The sequence below is a fragment of the Aspergillus karnatakaensis genome (assembly GCF_047715665.1).
Source record: "Aspergillus karnatakaensis strain CBS 102800 unplaced genomic scaffold BJY04scaffold_55, whole genome shotgun sequence".
Lineage (NCBI taxonomy): Eukaryota > Fungi > Ascomycota > Eurotiomycetes > Eurotiales > Aspergillaceae > Aspergillus > Aspergillus karnatakaensis.
In genome coordinates this window covers 233,939-255,370 of record NW_027395767.1, presented here as the reverse complement: position 1 = coordinate 255,370, position 21,432 = coordinate 233,939, and the positions used below count along the sequence as shown (strand labels likewise).

The 21,432-nt window shown below is 50.7% G+C and overlaps 6 protein-coding genes across 6 annotated transcripts; 4 read left to right on the top strand and 2 right to left on the bottom strand.

Moving 5' to 3' along the window:
• Positions 1-726: 726 nt before the first annotated feature.
• On the top strand, positions 727-4,392 carry BJY04DRAFT_222089 (putative RNA helicase-like splicing factor (HRH1); the record flags this gene model as incomplete). Its single annotated transcript, XM_073717294.1, has 1 exon — positions 727-4,392. The coding sequence occupies one exon, from the start codon at positions 727-729 to the stop codon at positions 4,390-4,392; it is 3,666 nt and encodes a 1,221-aa protein (XP_073567350.1).
• A 2,404-nt stretch (positions 4,393-6,796) lies between these two features.
• BJY04DRAFT_198226 (C2H2-type zinc finger protein) lies at positions 6,797-8,221 on the top strand. Its single transcript, XM_073712582.1, has 3 exons — positions 6,797-7,173; positions 7,225-7,641; positions 7,699-8,221. Exons 1-3 carry the CDS (start codon positions 7,023-7,025, stop codon positions 8,061-8,063), a joined length of 933 nt encoding a protein of 310 aa, XP_073567349.1. The 5' UTR covers positions 6,797-7,022; the 3' UTR covers positions 8,064-8,221.
• A 585-nt stretch (positions 8,222-8,806) lies between these two features.
• On the bottom strand, positions 8,807-13,898 carry rom2 (putative Rho guanyl nucleotide exchange factor (Rom2)). The gene is made up of 4 exons (XM_073712581.1): positions 10,524-13,898; positions 10,023-10,453; positions 9,542-9,973; positions 8,807-9,494 (listed from the first exon to the last, which is right to left on the bottom strand). The coding sequence occupies exons 1-4, from the start codon at positions 13,192-13,194 to the stop codon at positions 9,411-9,413; spliced, it is 3,618 nt and encodes a 1,205-aa protein (XP_073567348.1). The 5' UTR covers positions 13,195-13,898; the 3' UTR covers positions 8,807-9,410.
• A 6-nt stretch (positions 13,899-13,904) lies between these two features.
• Positions 13,905-15,272, top strand: BJY04DRAFT_198223 (V-type proton ATPase proteolipid subunit). Its single transcript, XM_073712580.1, has 8 exons — positions 13,905-14,154; positions 14,226-14,243; positions 14,302-14,314; positions 14,367-14,449; positions 14,519-14,631; positions 14,680-14,764; positions 14,818-14,903; positions 14,951-15,272. Exons 1-8 carry the CDS (start codon positions 14,107-14,109, stop codon positions 14,991-14,993), a joined length of 489 nt encoding a protein of 162 aa, XP_073567347.1. The 5' UTR covers positions 13,905-14,106; the 3' UTR covers positions 14,994-15,272.
• Positions 15,273-15,565: 293 nt separating this feature from the next.
• On the top strand, positions 15,566-16,914 carry BJY04DRAFT_222085 (cAMP-dependent protein kinase; the record flags this gene model as incomplete). The annotated part of the gene is made up of 4 exons (XM_073717293.1): positions 15,566-15,818; positions 15,877-15,969; positions 16,018-16,142; positions 16,195-16,914. 4 exons carry the CDS (start codon positions 15,566-15,568, stop codon positions 16,912-16,914), a joined length of 1,191 nt encoding a protein of 396 aa, XP_073567346.1.
• A 1,572-nt stretch (positions 16,915-18,486) lies between these two features.
• Positions 18,487-20,205, bottom strand: BJY04DRAFT_128265 (glycosyltransferase family 32 protein). Its single transcript, XM_073708443.1, has 2 exons — positions 18,763-20,205; positions 18,487-18,711 (listed from the first exon to the last, which is right to left on the bottom strand). The coding sequence occupies exons 1-2, from the start codon at positions 19,814-19,816 to the stop codon at positions 18,683-18,685; spliced, it is 1,083 nt and encodes a 360-aa protein (XP_073567345.1). The 5' UTR covers positions 19,817-20,205; the 3' UTR covers positions 18,487-18,682.
• Between the last annotated feature and the right edge of the window lie 1,227 nt (positions 20,206-21,432).

The following is a 21,432-nucleotide window of genomic DNA, read 5'->3' as shown; positions in this document are numbered from 1 at the left end:
TAAGTTTGGGTTTGCTGCTGCTAAACCCTTGCTCTAAGACTCTACTGCTGCAGTGGATGGTGTCCTCTACAGAACCATGATCAAAATCCAGCCACCCAACCAACAACTGCAAATCAGATCATGAACAACTGATATTGATGAAACTGTTCGCAGAGCCTCAACCTCAACCTAAACCTAAGATTGGGAGTGTCACCCGCAGCAATCATACAGTATCACATAGATACGGTATGGAAACTTGTGTATGCAAAGCACATATCCTTCCTTTTAAGTCACTGGAGACCAGATCAGTTCTTGGTCTTGCCTACCGCACCGCATTGTTGCAGAAAGTAAGTGCAAATCCCTCAACCTGTAACATGGCTAGAGCAATTGGGATAATAGATGACTTCTTTCATGGATTTCTCACCACTTACGTTTTTTCAACAATATAATCAAATGTAGGAGTTGTGTAAAGATGCTTTCTATACAGGGCAGTCCTTATCTTATCGCAGGAGTGGCGCATTCACACTCACCAGCCACAACCCAGCCCGCGGCGCCACAACGATTTTCCGCAACAGCTTCAGGTTGACCTTTCAACTTCCAGTCTTTACTTTCAACTCTCTACAAACCTCGGTTCTATCGAGGAGTGTCTTACACTCTCTCGCAACTTCTATATTACAACAAATATTTCTCTCCTTTCTGTATTCCCCTCAATCACCCGTCACAGCCGGCGTGACACCAACCGCAAAAATGGACGACCTCCAATCTCTCGAGCACCTCTCCCTCATATCCCGCATAACAAACGAACTGCAAAACCATCTCGGCGTAAGCGACAAAGTGCTCGCCGAATTCGTCATCTCGCAACACCTAGAATGTTCGTCCTTCAGCGAATTCCAAAAACGGCTGGAGGATATGGGCGCCGAGTTCCCCATGAGTCTAATGGAGAGTGTGGATCGGCTGGTGCTCACGATGCATCCGGCGTATAAGCAGAAGAACAAGCAGCACCAGAATGGGAATGACGACGCAAATGGCGGTGATGATATGGATGCTTTGAATGCGTTGGAGAAGAAGGCGAGGGTGTTTAAGGGCTTGGCTGTGCCGGATCGCGAGGTGGATTATTCGGCGAATGAGGTTGTGGAGGAGGATGCGAAGGATAGTGCGATGGATGATACGTTTGCGATGTTGGAGGGGTTGGCGGGGAAGGCGAGGACCGAGACACAGCCGCGGGCAAGCGCGGATCATGAGAAGAGGAAGCGGAGTCGGAGCCCAGAGTATGATGATCACAGTCGGCGGAGGCGGAGGGATAGATATCGGTCCAAGTCGAGATCGCGCAGTCCGGACTACCGCAAGAGGGACGACGATGGGGTGGATGAATTTGGCCGGTCGACGGGGAGGTACACATCCAGAGATGATGGACATCGGAATGGACGAAGTGAGCGACGGAGAGGGCGACGAGACGAGGATGATCACTTTCGCAAGCCTCCGCCTGTCGAACTGGACGACCAGCCGGTTCTATACAAGGTTTACGATGGGCGAGTTACGGGCGTGAAGGATTTTGGCGCGTTCGTCAATCTACCGGGGGTCAAAGGGAAGGTCGATGGACTGGTTCATGTTTCTGCGATGCAGGAGGGTGCCCGTGTGAATCATCCTTCTGATCTCGTTTCTCGCGGCCAGCCGGTCAAGGTCAAAGTTATCAGCATACAAGGCTCGCGCATCGGCCTGTCCATGAAAGAGGTGGATCAGCAGACCGGGCGAGACCTCATTCCTCAAAAGCGACTTGCATCTGGTGCCAATATGGAGCGCCTAGACGGCATGCCAGATGACGACCGATACGGCAACCTCAGCTCAGACGTTCCCGTTATTGAGGATTCCGACGGAAAGCCGATGAGGAACCGCAAACGCTTGACTTCCCCAGAAAGGTGGGAGATTAGGCAGCTCATTGCGTCCGGCGTGGTCTCAGCAGCGGACTACCCCGACCTCGACGAAGAGTACCACGCTACCTTGACCGGCGAAGGTACCTTTGAAGAAGAGGAAGATATTGATATCGAGGTGAAAGACGAGGAACCTCCTTTCCTGGCTGGCCAGACAAAGATGTCGCTTGAACTTTCGCCCATTCGAGTGGTTAAGGCTCCAGATGGGTCTATGAACCGCGCAGCCATGGCTGGTACCAACCTAGCCAAGGATCGACGAGATATCAGGCAACAGGAGGCTCAAGACAAAGCCGCAGAGCAAGCGGCAGATGTGGATCTCAACGCGCAGTGGCAGGATCCCATGGCTAATGAACGACAATTCGCGGCTGATCTCCGCACTGCACAGCCCAAGGACGAGACTATTCCCGAGTGGAAGAGAGTCACCATGGGCAAGAACCCAACATTCGGAAAGCGGACGAGCATGTCGATCAAGCAGCAGCGAGAGAGTCTACCCGTCTACAAGTTCCGCCAGCAGCTGCTTCAGGCTGTGCAGGAGAACCAGCTGATGATTGTTGTTGGAGACACTGGGTCAGGAAAGACTACCCAAGTGACGCAGTACTTGGCTGAAGCTGGTTGGGGCAACAAGGGTATCATTGGCTGTACTCAACCTCGTCGTGTTGCTGCCATGTCAGTTGCTAAGCGTGTGGCTGAGGAAGTCGGGTGCAAGCTTGGTGCGGAAGTTGGATATACCATCCGTTTCGAAGATTGTACCAGCCCGGAGACGAAGATCAAGTACATGACTGACGGAATGCTCCAAAGAGAAGTCTTGCTGGATCCGGATATGAAAAAGTATTCTGTGATTATGCTTGACGAAGCTCACGAGCGAACGATCGCGACTGACGTTCTGTTCGGACTGTTGAAGAAGACGCTCAAGCGGAGGCCAGATTTGAGGCTTATTGTTACGTCTGCTACGCTGGACGCCGACAAGTTCTCAGAGTACTTCTATGGCTGTCCTATCTTCTCCATTCCCGGTCGGACGTTCCCCGTGGAGATCATGTACTCCAAGGAGCCAGAGTCTGATTACCTGGATGCAGCACTTATCACTGTCATGCAGATCCACTTGACGGAGCCTCCAGGAGATATGCTTCTCTTCTTGACAGGACAAGAGGAAATCGACACAGCATGCGAGATTCTCTACGAGCGAATGAAAGCCTTGGGATCAACTGTTCCAGAGCTAATCATTCTTCCCGTCTACTCTGCCCTTCCCAGCGAAATGCAAAGTCGAATCTTCGACCCTGCGCCACCAGGCGGCCGAAAGGTCGTCATTGCAACAAACATCGCTGAGACGTCCATCACAATCGATAACATTTACTATGTCATTGATCCCGGCTTCGTCAAGCAAAACGCCTACGATCCAAAACTCGGAATGGACTCTCTAGTCGTAACGCCCATCTCCCAGGCGCAGGCCAAACAACGCGCCGGTCGCGCCGGCCGAACTGGTCCCGGAAAATGTTTCCGTCTATACACCGAAGCAGCCTACCAGTCCGAAATGCTTCCAACCACAATCCCCGAAATCCAACGCCAAAACCTCTCCCACACTATCCTCATGCTCAAAGCCATGGGAATCAACGACCTCCTCCACTTCGACTTCATGGACCCACCCCCAACAAACACCATGCTCACAGCACTAGAAGAACTCTACGCCCTCTCCGCCCTCGACGACGAAGGCCTCCTCACCCGGCTAGGCCGCAAAATGGCCGACTTCCCCATGGAGCCGGCCCTGGCCAAAGTTCTCATCGCCTCCGTCGACCTCGGCTGCTCCGAAGAAATGCTCAGCATCGTGGCAATGCTATCCATCCAATCCGTCTTCTACCGCCCCAAAGAAAAGCAACAACAAGCCGACCAGAAGAAAGCGAAATTCCACGACCCCCACGGCGACCACCTCACGCTCCTCAACGTCTACAATGGCTGGAAAAAGGCCAACTTCAACAATGCCTGGTGCTTCGAAAACTTCATCCAAGCCCGCCAGATCAAGCGCGCCCAGGACGTCCGCCAGCAACTCCTCGGCATCATGCAGCGCTACCGCCACTCCATCGTCTCGTGCGGGCGCAACACCACGAAGGTCCGACAAGCTCTATGCACAGGGTTCTTCCGCAACGCAGCTCGCAAGGACCCACAGGAGGGGTACAAGACTCTCGTCGAAGGGACGCCCGTGTACATGCATCCTAGCTCTGCACTGTTCGGAAAACCCGCCGAACACGTTATCTACCATACGCTTGTACTTACGACGAAGGAGTATATGCATTGCACGACGGGGATTGAGCCGAAGTGGCTTGTTGAGGCGGCGCCGACGTTCTTCAAGGTTGCGCCGACGGATCGACTGAGCAAGAGGAAGAAGGCGGAGAGGATCCAGCCGTTGCATAATCGGTTTGCTGGGGAGGATGACTGGCGGTTGTCGGCGCAGAAGAGGCAGGGGAGAGGTGGTGGTGGTGGGACCTGGGGGTGAGATTGCGAATTTGCTGCGTTGTGTTCTGCTATGCTATGTATACCCGGTTAGAGACTTAGAGAAATTGTATAATAGCATTATTTCGTGATTTTCTATCTATATTCTTGATATTCGTGATACTCAGGACATACTATTCACATCTCTAGAATTATGACATTGCTGATACTAAGCTTTTTGTCTCCAAAATAAGCTACACAATCTCCAACTCAAGAAATCTTCACAGGCTTACTGGCCAGGTACGAGAGCCACTGCCAACACAGCATATCATTTACAACCAAAGCACCTCATATCGTATAATTTTCAAACGCCGAATGGTCCATCTACGAGATAGTTGACGCCATGGGACATGACTCACGGTAGTCCTCACTTCCCGGCTACATTCCGGCAAATCTCGAGATACCGGGAATTTGCCCGCTGCGCTACTGCAGCGTGCTGTAGTTAATGAGTCTATGTGAGCTACAAACACTTATCGATCGGCTCCGTTCCTATCGTCTCAGCATATCGCAAGCGAAGGGGATAACGGACAGCTTCCGTATTCCTCAACGGTCAGCCCGGGCTGCACGAGATCCACAGATAAGGGATTCTGCAACGGGCAACGCAGGCGGCGCCGCGGGCAACGGTCGATAACGATGAAACCAGCTCAAGGGAGAATTGGTCCGTGACCATGACCACGTGGGAATGAGCGGGTTAGCCTGGAGCCAACTAGGCTCCTAGCCTGGGGCGGGCACCGCTGCCACCGGGCATGTCTCCGGGCTCCGGCGGACGTCCCAGATTTCTCTTACTTAAGGAACAAGCGTCACGATAGCGATGTCGGGGCCTCCGACGGAACGATGCGTCGGACTGCCTATTCAGGGAAATCTTGGCCAAGGTGAGCCGTTGGTTGGACCTTCCCAAAGTCCCGCAGCCACGAAGTTACGAAGAGGGGGAAAGTGTCGGCGGTACCTCCGACGGGTTTGCATTTTGGGTTTCGAGAGGACCAAGGTACGGTGCATATCAAGAGCACAGAAGCAGTGTTGATAGACAGTCACCTGGACAGTGAACTTTCTTTTCGGCCTTTAGGCCTCAAGGCTCATACTCCTTCGACGTTAGGCTAAAACGCGAGGATATGAACTGCCAAGTCGGATTTCGGCTCTGCATGAGAGCTAATATTATCCAATCTCGACCGAGTTTGGGAGTCGTTAATCAACCGGTGATCTCGATGCAAAGTTGCTTTGTCGTGAAGAAAGAAGAAGCTCTGAATTCGCAATTGTATCGTGCTTGGTCGTGATAACCATGCCAGTCAGGGCTGCCAGGGACAGGCTGACAGTCGCGCCTTCTCTTGACACCGATCCACAAGTGGAGCAGGCAGTGAAGCGGACAGTTGGCCGATCAGAGACTGATTCAGTTAACCGATCCATCGAGTCGGCTCAATGTTAGAGAGCGGGATAAACGGCAAAACGGTTCAAGGGCTGAAAGTTATACTTTCGGCGGCTAGCAGGAGCGTCCGAAGCCTGAGTTTGCTGGGCCAGGACCAAAGCCGCAAAGATGGGCAGGGGCGAAGGTTGTTTGCCACCTCCTCTTCTCTGTCTTTGTCGGTTGCTTCATACTCAATGCCGTTTGCGGCGCATTGTAGAGGGTCGATATGACAGTAGTTGACTGGTTGGGTCGGCGACTCGGGACCCATCCGGTGTTTGGTTCATGGCGTTGATACGAGTCAGGGAGGAGTGTACCGCTCCCGCAGCTGTACCACTGGGGCGAGGTGCGGCTGGGAAATTAATGAGAGTGTCTGCGATTATTGCCTTGAAAGTGAAACTCGAAAAGAGTAGTTTAGGCGGTTAAGGTCGAGAAAGGATGGACGTGCAGTAGGCTGGGGATGGCCGCTGGTTCCCCGTTGGCTCGCCGGGGAATCCCAAAGTCCTCCGTCCATACCATTGTCACTCGTCTCCAGTGCAGGGAGCATCATTTGTCGTCTCGAGGCATCGTTATGAAGTTATGGATGGGTTCCATAGCAGTTCCGGGAAAAAGAACAGCGAGTGTTGATGGCGAACCACGGCCGATTGAAAAGAGCAGTGGGTTTCTGGGTAGATTCTGGGTAATTTCCGGGCCAGACAGATGAAATCCGGGGGTGGACGCTTGGATCATGTCGTTGGGTCTGGATCAGCGCTGCGGCGGAGTCTGGGAGAGGGCGACGGAGGGTGCTTTCCTGGCAACGAGCAATAGTCAGTGGCTATTCTCAATCAGTAATAATGAAACAGATAGAGACAGACTGGATGAATACCTCTGATTTCGTGATGACAGCGACACCGGATAGATATAGATTGTCGATGGCAGAGCGGATCAAGTCCGACAGCAAGTGGCGGCCACAGGAAGGCAGGCTAGTCTCTAATATAACAAGACCGGCGATTTGGAGAAATCAGATCGTCTGCTGCAGCAGCTGTTATCATAATCATAATCATATCCATCGCCATGTGGGGTTCGTCGGCGCCTTCTCCTCTTTCTCGTTCCTCTCTTTCCACTGCCTGCCTTTCTATTTCTACTCGAAGAGTCCACTCACCACTGCCTTCTTGCATCTCCCTCACTTCCCTTCTCCAAGTTGTGGAGCGATCTTCCACACCTTACTCCAAACTCCAACTCTTGTCTTAACTGTCATTATGTCCAAGATGCTATCCCAGTCACCTCCGGATCACAGCCCTACCTCTCAAAGCGACCGTCGCCTGAGCGTGGGAGCAAAGACGCGCACATGCGTCCATTGCGGCCGCAGCTTTCGCCGGACAGAACATCTCGAGCGTCATGTTCGAACTCGTGCGTATCCATTCAAGACCCAGTGATTACTTATACTAACTGTCAGTCCAGACACAAAGGAAAAGCCCTACACCTGCTTCTGCGGTGCGGCATTCTCCCGCCGCGATCTTCTAAAGAGACATATGGGCATCACCGGCCACGAAGACATCAATCCACCACACCACAAGTCCCCAAAGTCCAACAAAACAGATCATGAGACGAAGCAACGGATCCGTCGAGCCTCGACAGCCCGCCACAACCGTGCGCCGTCTGCTCCAGAACCACCACAAGACATGCTACCCCCATCGCCCGAAGAGAGCGAGGCTGCCCAGTGGTCGATGCAGCAAAGCAGCAATCCCTACATGAACCACGACGGCAGGCTCGACACACCTCCAGAGTCCGACGGCAGCCACGACCCAGAGATCCTCGAAGCAGCACAACTCCTTCTCCCCGGAGGTCTATCCACCTACTCAGGCGCACCACAGTCACGTATGTCCCAGTCTAGCTCCAGCGGCATACCAAAATCCCAAAACTAACAACGCTCAGCACCAACATTACACTCCTACCCACCCGAAGAACCAATCCACTACGAAGAATTCACCACCTTCCTTGACTCCATTGGTCTCCCCCTCGACTCCTACAACGGCGACCATCCTCACTCCCACAATAGCCACAACCATAACCACAGCCGCTCCTACCCAACTCCCACAGAAATCGCCGAACCAGGCTTACATCCCTTTTTCCGAGAACAAGAGCGCGATCGATCACGCGCTGGCTCGCCATACAGATCTTGGCTACCAGCGGACCACCATCACCAGGGTTACGGCATGGTAGTCTCAGATTACGGAAGTATGTACCACCACTACCACCCGCCAGAGGATATCGCGCGGGCTGTTGTGCCGAATTTCTGAGGGTGTTGAATGGATTGAAACGAAATGATTATGTCTTGGGTGGATTTTTGAAGCATATATATAATTTGCCTCCGTATGGATGAACTGGTATAGATGCACTTGATATCAACGATCACGGCAGTATATAAATAAAAAGAAATGAACTGAATTGAATTGAATCAAAAGATATATGCGGCCCTCTACGCACTGCAGGTGGACTCTATATCACCCCCGACGGGGCCTCCACAATCTGGTGCAATTCTATTCGCCAAAGTATGACTATCCGATATAGGCGGCACCAGGAATATGATTGGATCTAAATCCTATAGTGAGTAGGCCTACTAAATTCCTAGTAAATTTGGAGACACGCCCTGGTTGCGTGGCGTATCTGGCGGCTTGAGGCTTGAGCTAGCATCTCACTACTAGATATCTGATCTGAGCCTATCGATCCTGGAAATTTAGTAGGTTGGGGTAGATAGCCAACAAAGTCGTAAGACTACCTAAAGTGATACCGAGAAAAGAAAAAATAAGTAAATCAACAGAAGATACACTCCGTTAACATAAACGCTTGGACGACAGAATCGACTGGCCGATCGTTTTTGCTGATGTTTACAGACAGGAGTCTCTAGTTAGATAAGTACCTTAGCTACGACAAAAAATCCCTGTTTTTACTGCCTATTGCTGCGAGAAAGGATTTGTTTCTCTACGTACGCACGTTGACCTAGACTTAGCCAGGTATATGCAAATGCACAGTAATTTGTATAGTCAAGTAAGTCAGTTGAATTCACAGACCAGAGGCCCAAGCTAAATCGGATACATAACCGACTAGGCTAGGCCGCCCCCTCTGCACCTCAGCTAACTAATGTATGCGATCGCTGTGGAGACCGGAAGCAGTTTAGATAAGATAGACATGGACAAGAGGTGGACGTGATACAGAGTATTGCCGCACAGGATAAATGGAAACGGAAAGAAATGAAAAGAAGAAAACAAAGAGAAGCAAGAACAGGTGATGCATGCAATGCGGGATGGGCAAGGAAATAGAGGACAGGAAGAGGATGAGAGAAGAAGGGAAAAAAGCATATGGTATTTGCGCTTCATTGTACACAGCAGGGAATAAATGGCCAACTGGATAGAAGATGAACGGATGGATGGAGACGGGATCAGAGGGCGAACTGAATCGCTCTGATGCGGGCCAAAGCAACGTAAGTTGAGGTATTAGAAGGATATTCTTCGAATAGGTCAAAAAGGAGACGAGCGAAGTATGAAAAGGAAGAAAGAGTTGAAAAAAGATGTAGACGCTTCAAGCAGAATGAGGAATCCTTTCTAAAGCATCAAAAGCAAGGCGCTATTTCTGTGCATCCTTGGTGCCTAATGCTGCTGCGGCCGCTTGTTCCAGAAATCCAAGCTCGCGACAACATCTTCGCCATTGTCATCTTCGTAGGCATACAGAATCTAATTTTGTTAGTTACTTGTCATCGGATGGGGAGAAAACTTCATACCTCTCGTGTGGAAGAATGCAACATGCGAATGTTCTTTCCAGTCATGATATGGATTAATTCGCTTGTCTCGATGTGCCTGAACTCTATAAAGTTCGATTCAAAGGCAAGAATGTAAGGATATGAGAGTGCGAATGCATTCGGATTGCCCTCCCACGAGATCTTCCAATCCGGTCGTGCACGCCACCCATTGCGGTTGACGAAGAATGAAAAGTCACTGTAGTTCAACAGGAACTCTCCATTCATACGCTCGATGTGGATGGGCTTGACGTTTTCCTTGCGCGCAACAAAGTCTAATGAGGTGTCCGCTTGGTCGAGAAGAGATTGCGTCTCTGTGGTTTCCAGGCTGACGACTTCAAAACCACGAGAACAACCAACACAAAGCGTCGATCGCAGGTAGTGTATAGACGAAGATTCCGCAGGGATATAATACTCCTATTTCTTGGTTAGATTGATTTTCGAAACTTAGATACGCGGCACAAACCTTGAAGGGCTTCAAAGTGTCCTGGCCACTCTGGAACATCTTGCTGACAGTGGACTTCTTCTTGCCCTTTGCCAAGTTGTCCATCGGTTCGTACACTTTGATTGTTGTCGAAAGCGCCGAGGTTTTGACGGAGCAGACCAAATGACGTCCGAGGCCAATTCCAGATTTAAAGAAGTTCGCATGACCTTGAATCTTCTTCGGCCTTTTGGCTAACGAGTTTTGACCTTCGCCAACTTCGAGAGCCTCCATGGGATAAGATGTCAAAGTTTTATTCTGCAGCACGAGGAGCAGTTGATACTGCTCAAGCGTGTCAATCTGAGTGACTTGACTGGCATCAAGCACCCTTCTCGGTTTGATTGCCCTATCTTTCGGGTTTCGGTCGGAGACGTAGATGCCGCTATCCGTACCGTAGACCAGTTTTCGACCACCATCTTCATACAGTTAGTAAATGATCAAGTTATACACAAACACAAAACCTCGTAAGGGAGACAAAGAACATACCAATCGGGACCAAACAGTTCACTCTATTGACCGCGTTGAAGAAGTTGCCGCAAATGATGGATTTGTTGTAGAAGTTACTATTGCGCTCGCGAAGCTTCGTTTGCTGCTCATCCACCAGCTCAAGGAACTTCTTTCGCTGCTGCGTTGAAGAGGCATATAACGTCTGTTCGTAGCCGCCTTTACCGAGATGTCTGAAGGTAATAGGAAGGGTGTCTTTCGCGGCTGGTGGGTTAGCAGCAGCGCGGTTGGCAAGGAGACCCGACGACGGTCTCTTGGAAATTCCAGGTTTCGGGACGACTTCGTCCATCTGGGGAATAACAAGTAGTTCCAATGGTATTGGCTTTCTGTACACCCTGTATTCCTCGCGTTTGTTTACAACCTTGATCCTCACTAAAAGAACAGCATGATCGAAAAGGTAGACAGTGACTTCAGAAGTATCCGTAGGCGTTTTCTTGAACGCCATTTTCGTCAACATCTGCCGGTTCTCTTCCGTGAGTTTGAGATCGACATAGTCGGTGGGAGCAAACTTCAGTGCGGTGTTGAGGTTAACGAGATTGAAGTGGTTTTCGGCTCTTCCACTCTCAGCATTGACACGGGACAAGAAGTCTTTGATGATCTTGATGGCGTTCGGAATGTCCTCTTTATCCGCATTGCCTTCTGCGGTGTTTTTCCCAACCTGCTCTAGCAGAAGCGGGTATCTTGCCAGACGAGTAGTTGGTTTAGTGAGATATCCGTTCAATTCCAGTTTTCGAGACTCCTTCAAGCGTTCCGTTTCTTCAACAAACTTCGCAAAAGCCGGGTTCGATGTCTTTTCTTTCTCGAACTCGTATCTGCCGTATAGTTGGTTCGCGCCATATTTAATGAAAGGGTCGAAGCGGGGCACATGTTGCAAAAATATGTCGCCGACTGTTCTCACGACGTGGCTTTCCTTTTGCCTTGCGTTGAGGGCTTCAGAGAGCGCGCCATTGACCTTCAAGACATCCAAGCAGTTGCCAAATACGGTCCGAATGAACTTTTCCCTTCTGTGTTCGGGGATAGGGGAGTTGTTGGAGCGTAGCGGTCGCATCCAGAAGTCCCGCAAATATTCCAGATCTTTGACGAAATCGCGTTCCGTGTACATGATCTCGAAGATTATTTCCTGGCGTTTCTTTTCTTTATCATCAACGTTGTCCGACACTTCCTTAGGCACCATGTTAATCCATAATTTCTGATTGTCATCACCATCATCATCGCCGTGGAGACTGCTCTTCGAAGGGGAGGTCTTCAACCCGGGAAGTGGCTTCATATTCAACCTAGCTTGCTGTTCAAGGCGCCTCGGGCAGGCGATAGAATAGCATAAGCTTTCGCGGTTACAGGTTGGCGAGTAGCATTCCGTTAAGAGAGTAAACACTCCATTGACGTCGGAACTCGGCGCTTCCTCTCCCATTGTCTCCTTAAATTGATAGATCTCACCGGGGGCGTCTCGAAGACGATGATCATAGGTGACATCGTGGAACAGCTTCTGTGCATCCAGTGCGCGGCCAAGGAGAAGAGATAGGTTTCGGTCTGTAGTTTTGATAATTCCTCCAATAGCATCCACTGCATCTGCACCGGAAAAAGCATTTTGATACGAGAGACCGTTCTTTTGTCTCTCACTGAGTGCGATATGTTCACGGAATGCATCAGCTACTCGTGAAAGAAGCGCCGGATTTACGTCCAGTAATTGTTTGCTTTGGCGCGATTGGTTAGAATCCAGAGTAACTGCTGTCTGGGTGCTCGGCACGTGGGTCAGAGTGCTCTGCATGCTCCAGGTTCGATCAGGCAGGGCGGTGGACGCTGTAGAGAAAGTACGTGAAGGTGCAGTTGACCCGTCGCTCGGGGGCCGCGGCCTTCCATTTATGTAGTCGGGGCGGACTGGCGGAATGCCCTCCTGGGAAACAGGTGGTGCCTGGACAGGACCGGAGGGTTGTCGCCTACTCGGTATGATACGCCCATTCTGTGTGGTATGCGTAGGCTCACGGTCCACAGAGTATGAAGTAAGAGACATGGTACGTTCGTTCCCGTGTCGTTCCGGTACAATCCTTCCATGTGCGGTCATCGGGGTTGCTGGATTGTAGATCTGCTGCCGGGAAAAGCTCGCGGAGGTATGGTTAAAACTATTTGTTTGAGGTTGATAGGATGGTGGAGTCACCCTAGCCATTGACCTCGACCTGTAAGCGTCCGAATTCAGGGCAGCATGGGGTACTCCTCGATTATATCCATTCGGATCCTGATACGGAGGTCCTGCAGCTGGCCGAGAGTCCAACCGCTGGGGCTGGGGATAGGCAAATCGTCCGGGATACGGTCGAGGGGCGCCTTGAGGAGACTGTGAAGTCATGCTGTTTGACCCTGGATATGCCTGGTAGTACCCGTTCGCTTGATTTGGTTGACTAGGTTGTTGTGGTGGATAACCATTTTGCATTTGGCGCGGTGCAGGCGGGAGCCCTCGCTGCATCTGGGGGCGGGGGACGTGCGATGACATCGTATGGGCTCGGTCTTGCGAAAGTTGAGGTGTTTGGGATGTCATGGTCTGCGAACGCCCCGGCTGACGTGCGCCGCCAAAAATGTCGGAAAATGCAGCATCACGCCGGGGATTAGGAGGATGACCGTAAGGCCGGTGATCCCGGTCCTGCTGGCCCCCTATATCGGCCATGTTGGATTATATCTCCTCGCCTGTTTTCGAAGCCTATCCTGTAGCCTAGTCGCCGGGTAGAACGGGGAGACAGTGAAAGGAGGGCGGAGTGGATGGGGATTTGATGATCAGTCGAGTGGTGAGGGTATCGAGTCCAATCGTGAAAGGCGTGCAGCAACGTTTCGGGGTTGTCGTGCGAATCGTGGAGATAGCGGATTGGGAAGAGGGGGGTCAACAGACGGGACTCCACCGCAATTGAGTGATTGTCAATCGGAACACAACGAATATTAAATAAAAGTCCAAAGGGGATCCAGAGCGAAGGAGAATGCAAAACGCAAATGAACCTTCAGAATGATCTCATGCCTTGGTATGCAAATGGCGGTTCCGTGTGGTGTGGAAGTCTAACGATCGGGGGTGGATTGAGCGCAATGGCAGACCAGTGCCTATGCAGTTCATAACCTCAGCATCCTTTCCTGGAGGGTGTGTGGATCGATCGGGGGATCGAGTCTGGGGAACGAGGGACCAGACAAGAATGGCGGAGAGCAGTGAATGGAGGAAAGGGGGTCGTCGAGGGCGGGTCGTGGTGTTCGTTGTGTCGTGGTCGTGAAGAAAAGAGAGCACGGGGGTGGAAATCAAGTCAAAGTGCAGTTGTTGGGTCGAACAGGCACATGTCAGTCAGGCTTAACCCAGACGGGCGACGGTGGCTGTCCGCTACGCTATACGGCGGCCCACGCAAGCAACTTGCCTCATCTATTCTCATTCCCTCACTTCCGTGACGAAGGAGTCCAGACTTCTATTCTCCAAGCTCAGTCTATTCGTGTTACTTATATAACCCCGCTCTTTCTTCACAGTCTTTCGCCTCAGGAGTTGGCGCTCCAGCTCACTTCATCCTCTTCCCGCCTCTCCCCTTCTCTCCCGTCATAACAGCTTACCATGTCGACCAGCGAGTTTACGCCAAAGTTCGCCCCGTTCCTGTCCTTTGTAAGTTCCTGCATCTCCCTCGTTTATTTGTACTATGCAAACACGTCAATTCGAGTACTAACAACACCTAGGCAGGAATTGCTGCAGCCGTGAGTCCCTTCAAACCCACCAAACTCGAAGTCACCTAACCTAACGACTTTGCGACAGATGATCTTCGGATGTATGTTCCCAGTTCTCGAATACACTATAATTACAAAGTCTCACTGAATTAGCGGCCGGGGCGGCATACGGAACAGCGAAGGCTGGGATTGGTATCTCTGGTGTGGGAACATTCAGGCCTGACTTGATCATGAAGGTAGGAATCAGCGCGCTGGAACTCTAAACTCTGTTTCCCGTTAATTGGGCTAACCTCTCGTGGATATAGTCTTTGATCCCTGTCGTTATGTCCGGTATCATCGCCGTCTACGGTCTTGTCATCGCTGTCCTTATAGCGGGCGATCTCAACCCACCCCCAGCTCAATACCTGAGCTTATACACGTGCGTCGAGCCGAGTTATCCTTCAAACATGCGCTAATACTGATATAGAGGTTTCATGCATCTTGCGTCGGGACTGTCTGTCGGTCTTGCGGGAGTGGCTGCCGGATACACTATTGGAATTGTCGGAGACGCTGTAAACGATGACTGAATTACCGTGCTTTTGATCCAGATCTAACCAGAGCCTAGGGTGTCCGTGCTTATATGCAGCAATCTAGGGTTTACGTTGGCATGATCCTGATTCTGATTTTCGGCGAAGTTCTTGGACTCTATGGGTATGTCCACGCCTACATGACTGGGAATATAACGCTGACTATTACAGATTAATCGTTGGCCTCATTCTCAACTCGAAGAGCTCAGGCTGAGCTGTACGCACTCCTCACAATAAGATTCAACCTGTGCTTGACGGCTCCTCACAGTTTTATTCGTTGCGCCATCTGAGCATATAGAATGTTTGGCGATGAACGGCCTATCGGGCTCCTCAGGACGAATCCAGTATCGGTCTATCTAGATCACGTACAGGGTTCGTCTCGCAGTTCCTTCAAGACTCTGTTCTTTGTTCCTGGGACGGGTTTCTGTACTAGTACATGCATACGTGTGTTTTGGACGATAAATACTATCAGGTTAAACCTGTTAATTTTCCACAGGATGTTTTGTTCTGCGTGGTGGCTTTGTATGGCTGCCCCGCCAGCCGGTAACGTCAGAGCCTCCGTAGCGCCGCCATCCAAAAAAAGCTCTTCCCGCGTAGCAAATATTCTCTCCTTTGTTTATCGCTCATCGCGCTTGAGCTGTTTTATTGTCTTTCAATCTCCTCTCTCCTCTATTCACATCCTTGATAACTGATATCGCCACTGGCTCAATTGCCACCCCGGTGCTTACTTTTACTTGCATCCCTCCTTCCCCGCCATCCTCCGAGAGATGATCTCTAGCCATCCCAATGGCTTCAGGAACCGTCGGCCCCTCAACACCTAGTGGTGTGCAGGGCTCAGCGGCCCCTACGAATAATGGAAGCCGAAATCCAAATGAAGTTCACGAAAGAGAGAAGCGGATGGTGGCGTCTGTCCGACCGCCGACGCAGCGGCACCTGAATCCTTTCGTCATCACTGACCGACCCGAGGAGAAACAGCTGGGAATCTCCGCTCGCCAGCTGAACCTGAGAGATTTTACGCTGCTCAAGACGCTCGGTACAGGTTAGTATGCGAAGCTCGGTTTGAAGGGCCCAGTCTAATAAATAATCGCTTGTCGCAGGTACATTTGCCCGCGTGTGGCTGACGAAGTTACGGGACGATAAATCAAAGCCTGATAAGGTCTACGCGCTCAAGATTTTACGAAAGGCGGATGGTACGAATGACACATCTTTTCTATAGCTTGTGGCTAATCGCAGCCCAGTGATCAAACTAAAGCAAGTCGAGCATGTTCGTAACGAACGGCGGACACTGGCGGATGTATCCGGCCATCCATTCATTACAACTTTGATAGCTTCTTTCTCAGACAGTCAAAGCCTATATATGCTGGTACGGATCTGTCTGGTTTGATGACTTCGTTGGTTGGCTGACTCCTATCAAGTTGGACTACTGTCCTGGAGGCGAGATATTCAGTTATCTGCGTCGCGCGCGCCGCTTTCCCGAAAGCACCTCGAAGTTCTATGCGGCCGAAATAACAATGACGATTGAGTTCCTCCACGATGCCGAAGGTGTTGTCTATCGCGATTTGAAACCGGAGAATATCCTTCTCGATGCAGACGGTCACATTAAGCTGGTTGATTTTGGCTTCGCAAAGCAGATTGGCGATCGCGAAACTTATACGTTGTGCGGTACACCAGAGTACCTAGCACCGGAGGTGATTCATAACAGTGGGCATGGCCTTGCTGTCGATTGGTGGGCTCTGGGGATTCTTATCTATGAGTTCCTTGTAGGCCAACCTCCTTTCTGGGACCAGAATCCGATGCGCATTTATGAGCAAATCGTCGATGGCCGCATACGGTTTCCGCAAAACATGTCACCAGCTGCGCAGAATGTTATCTCTTGTCTATGCAAAACGAATCCAGCCGAGCGTCTAGGACATATTTCGGGCGGCTCCAAGAGAGTAAGATCCCATCCGTTCTTTGCGGACATCAACTGGGATGATCTTTATTACCGTCGAATCAAAGGCCCTATCATTCCTCGTGTCGACCATCCTGCAGATACCGGAAACTTCGAGGAGTACCCGGACCCGGACCCAAAGACTCAGAACATGTACACCGACGACATGCGGTCCAAATATGAAGCACTGTTCAGCGACTTTTAGATTTTCCGACTTGCACGGTAGCACAGTCGTGTCTTCAACACCCGCGACATTACCCGGCCCGAACCTGGCAGGGCTGCACGAGCTCATTTTTAGCCGAAGAAGTGAAATCCGGCCCGAGTCAGATCCCAGACCATAACGCAACTGCTATCACAGCTCACAATCAAGACATTACGTCGGATCCGGCCCATCTGCAAACGTGTTGACTCACCTTGACATGGTACCTGGGCATCCCTTCGCCTGATGACTTACCCCCTGGACTTGCTATTAACTAGGAACATGTTCTCTGATACTGTCCTACGTTCTGCGCTCTGCCTATGAATTGCTCACCGTCCGTTTCCTGAACCATTTGCATCGAACTAGCTTCCCGACTCACCACCTAATCCGTTAATACGTAGGGATTGACCTCCACACCCTACCGCCACCATTCTACCAAGAAGACTAGACGGCCTAATCAAAACACCTGATTCTGTTTTATCACGCATCTTGAATATGCTTCACTCCACGTTTCTTGACCGCAAGTGCCGGCATTTGGCTTCCCCATTTTGACTATCACATCAACCACCTAGCGCCCGTCACGGGCGTTGATACACGAGTCACGAACAATCTACTACCTATCTATACTTACGACCTATTCCAAACGCTATACAATATATCGAGCCTCGACTGGCCAACTGTGCATGTTACATACGCTTTTGGACCTGGGCTACGTCTCTATCGAGATCTAATAGTATATACTGATGAAATATTCCTCCTTCAATTCGTCCTCCAAGTTCATTTTCTACTTGCCATCCTGAAATAATCTATAGTATACTATGAGCGAGTCTTCACGCGATCTACGCCCGGTTCGGTTCTACCTCCTATTTGTTTCGTACATAGTAGTCCCGCGGTGAATTACCCCAACCACCAAATGGGAACCGAAGTCTTCCTAAACCACTCTCCGTAGATTGCTGATCTAGATGATCCTGTGATTGGCGTAAAGAGTACATCATCAATATGAAGTTGAATATGAATACGAAGAAAGGGTCGGCATTAGCAGACAAATGGATAATAGCCCTGTAGTCCCAGAAGCCCCATATCGATTTCAACTCGACTGTCCGGCGCAGAGCAGGGCATGGCAGGGCATGGCAACAGCGTTTCATTATTCTGGCGGTACGGAGTAGAAAAGTAAGGAAGGTATCAGATGTAAAGATATTAGATTCATTTATCGTAAGTCTAGAACTAGAAGGACAGGGAAGAAGAAGAAGAAAAGAAGAAGAATACACATACACATATACATAGAGACATGTATCGGGGGCTCGTATGAAGTGCATACAGGATGCGTGGGAAAAAGTTATATCAGGGACGGGCAGAATGCGGTGATGGCCCGAGAGCTCTGATATCCTCAGCTAAGGGTAGATGCCGAGGGGAATGATTTTGTCGACGGTTATTGCTTGTCCGGTATAGCGTTCTCAAGTGCAACAGTACGGGTTGTTGCATTGCAGGAGAATAAGAGCTTGACTATCATGCGCCATACACCGCAGATATTGCAACCGTCGTTCGAGGATATGTAGGGCGGTAATGAGGTTCCCTGACAAGCAACGACTCGATATGAGTTGCTTAGCAGTCGAATAAGACGCTGGCGAGCTTGTCCAGGGTATTTAATGCGGCTTGTAGGGCCAATCCGGAAGGTATAACGCAGGGACGTTACGGTCAATTGTGGCAAGTCAACTCAGCTATTGCTACCACATTAGGGGAAGGTGAGTTTTGTGTAATTCATGGGGATCTGCCTCTAGAGCGAGGGATCTGTTTTCCATGTCCCTGCGGAATTTAGTTTACATGCTTCTCATGCTCACGAAGAATATGACTAACCATCAAAGTCATGCTTGACAAAAGCCATAGGGTCATCCACATCCCCAGCGTTCATTTGTTGTACACCGGGGCTGAAGCTAGTGATCGGTAGAACCACGACATCGCCAACCTTCTGGTACTCAACCTGGTTGGTGAAGTCTTCATAGGTAATATTGCGGGTAGAATCAGGCTCGATGCTGAAATAGTCAGGGTCGTTGAAGTATCGGAAGACAGCGTCCGTCCAAGCTGCTGGCCCTGTGAACTCGACGATAGTCTTGTCCATCTTTCCCTTTTTGAGGATTCCGGCTTTCTTCATCCGCAGTGCCTCCTGCGTGATGTATGTCACGATGTCTAGAAGAATTGGATGGCCGGGTTTCGACTGGATCGTCCATTGGCAGAATTGAATCCTGCGGGAGTACCAGTCACTCCAGTCAGGCCGATCAGGGTCCGCCTCGATGCCGACAACGAAGCCAACAGTCGACAGATCAACGCTATCAGGCAGCCAGTCCACCACGGGTTTCAGTGCACTCGTGTCGATATCACTGTAGACTCCACCGCGCGCGAGAAGAATCAGATACCTGAAGAAGTCGGCTTTGAGAACCGGCAGAGGCATTGATTCGAATGCTTCGAAGACCTCAGGAATGGAGCCGTAAAGGTATTTGATCAAATGGTGGAGAGTATCATCCGCGATGACCTGATGGACGAATGATGGGTTCATTTCAGTCCAGCTCGCCTCGGGTCCGCGCAGGTCTTGACTGAACCACACAGACGCCGGTGTATACTTCCATGTCTGCCATATGTATGCGGGGAACTTTGCCTCGAGGTCGTACGGATAATGATAGCGCAAGCGTTCGCGCAGGGGAGCGGTAGGTGGCGGGGGAGGTTGTTTTAATGGCTGCTGCTGTGTGGAATCTGAATTCTGACTAGATGTCTGCTCCTTTGGTTCTTGGGTGATATCGTATTGTGCGTGCTCCGGCGATGCGATTACCGCGGAAGAGGGATGTGAGGATCGAAAGAAAAGGATCAAAGTGATCAAGACGGCAGCTACAGTGAGCGCCTTCCGGAATGTGAGCATGCTGGCGGTACGGCGGCAGAAGTTCGATGAACTGAAGCAATTCCGGGCCGGACTGGGGCCTAATCAACTTTTTTTCGACGCCGGCCACAGTCAAGTTCTCGACCTGTGTTACGGCAGCCTAGTTGAGGATATTTCCAGCTTTTCTTCACCGATTGGCTGTGCGAGTTCCGTACATATCGGCTTTCCTAAAAACGCATGCTCCGGAGTATAAGTGTTCGGCGCAAATGCGGACTGATACGGATACAAAATCCGAAAGCGCGTCCGATGATGTCAGGCAGAGGAATTGACCAGCAATTCGAGGTCGCACAATACGGCTTGATATATCTCGCTGACTCGCAGCGATGAGAAATGGAGCGCGAAAGAGAAAAGGGGAGGAGCCGGCGCAATAAGATATTCGTAAGGTGTTGCGTGGAGACTGGCTTGCTGTCGTAATGGCGGCCGCGAAGCGACGGATACTAACAATTTAGTGGCGGCACGCCGCGTGGAAGCTGCAGTGTAGAGCTCACCAACTTCTTCCAGATTATTTCCCGGCAAGCTGTCACTCTTATACCCGCGACTATGGCTTCAGAAAGTCCCGAGACTCAGGGGTGGAAAGTGTTTTATATCTTCTCTATGAACGGTGTGGTGTAACTCTTCATCCGCAACAGGCCAGGATCGCCCCGCTGAAACGTCCTCAACGTGGAACAGCCAGGGTCTTCCTTGAATTACCGGAGATCATCTCAGATGAGCTTGGAGTGAGCATACTCCAAACTATCTCTGATGTGGTATCCCAGCGCTGTCATGGCCGAGAATCGCCGTTTTCGGCCATTTCCTGAGGCCATCCCGCGATATCATTCTCAAGGTTACAGGCCCCACGGAGATCCGGAGAGTCTAGACTAACTATGACATCTACATTATTTACACCGGTCTGGTGCGGAGGAATATTCTTCGGTTGACTCGTTAAGTCGTTGACAATTTCTCTCCCGCAGGCATAAGTACAATACGTACCTCGAGCTCTGCTAGCCGCGTCATGGCTTCGCGCCGTTGCTGCACCCAACGCATCATTAACGGCTTCTGTATAGAGATGCGAGCGCCGCTTAAGTGCCGAGACAGCCGAGCTTCCAAGGAACGTGCGTAGTGGCTTCGAGCCGTCCAATGGAAACGTTAATTTCGTACCTGTGCCTCCAGGGACTTTGTAACTTCACATATTGGCAGGCCTTATCAACCAAGGTTAGCAGCAACAAAATACTACTGTAGCTATAGGGCTTGCATACTTTCCTCTCATGACATACTTGAAAATCAGTGATCTTGGCGATCTACGGCGATCAACAGGGTTTACTTCAATACCTCGTCAGGTTGATAGTAGGAGCACTATCTTGAGGCTTATAGCTGGTCAAGGTAGAGTAAATTAGTACGGTTACAGAGTACGCGTTCATGGTGATATTCTTTGAAGCCTTAGTCAAATCTATGGATATGATATTCAATTCAGAACAGTCAATCTCGAATAAAGGCCCTCGGATTAGCTCTCAGGTTCTCATCGATCTCCAGGCATGTGCTTCGTAAGAAGGCACGCAAAGGCCGGTTATCTTACAACTTTGGCTTTTGGTACAACGTACTCGTCATTGGGCAGTTCACGG

Excerpts from the sequence above, each read along its gene's own strand:
- BJY04DRAFT_198226 (XM_073712582.1), top strand. The coding sequence starts at position 7,023 with ATGTCCAAGATGCTATCCCAGTCACCTCCGGATCACAGCCCTACCTCT. Across the intron at positions 7,174-7,224 it reads CGAGCGTCATGTTCGAACTC|ACACAAAGGAAAAGCCCTAC; the intron begins GTGCGTATCCAT and ends CTGTCAGTCCAG. Across the intron at positions 7,642-7,698 it reads CTCAGGCGCACCACAGTCAC|CACCAACATTACACTCCTAC; the intron begins GTATGTCCCAGT and ends AACAACGCTCAG.
- BJY04DRAFT_128265 (XM_073708443.1), bottom strand. The coding sequence starts at position 19,816 with ATGCTCACATTCCGGAAGGCGCTCACTGTAGCTGCCGTCTTGATCACT. Across the intron at positions 18,712-18,762 it reads TGTCAAGCATGACTTTGATG|GGACATGGAAAACAGATCCC; the intron begins GTTAGTCATATT and ends TAAATTCCGCAG.
- rom2 (XM_073712581.1), bottom strand. The coding sequence starts at position 13,194 with ATGGCCGATATAGGGGGCCAGCAGGACCGGGATCACCGGCCTTACGGT. Across the intron at positions 9,974-10,022 it reads ACACTTTGAAGCCCTTCAAG|GAGTATTATATCCCTGCGGA; the intron begins GTTTGTGCCGCG and ends ACCAAGAAATAG. Across the intron at positions 9,495-9,541 it reads TGCATTCTTCCACACGAGAG|ATTCTGTATGCCTACGAAGA; the intron begins GTATGAAGTTTT and ends TAACAAAATTAG.
- BJY04DRAFT_198223 (XM_073712580.1), top strand. The coding sequence starts at position 14,107 with ATGTCGACCAGCGAGTTTACGCCAAAGTTCGCCCCGTTCCTGTCCTTT. Across the intron at positions 14,450-14,518 it reads GGCCTGACTTGATCATGAAG|TCTTTGATCCCTGTCGTTAT; the intron begins GTAGGAATCAGC and ends TCGTGGATATAG. Across the intron at positions 14,904-14,950 it reads GAAGTTCTTGGACTCTATGG|ATTAATCGTTGGCCTCATTC; the intron begins GTATGTCCACGC and ends TGACTATTACAG.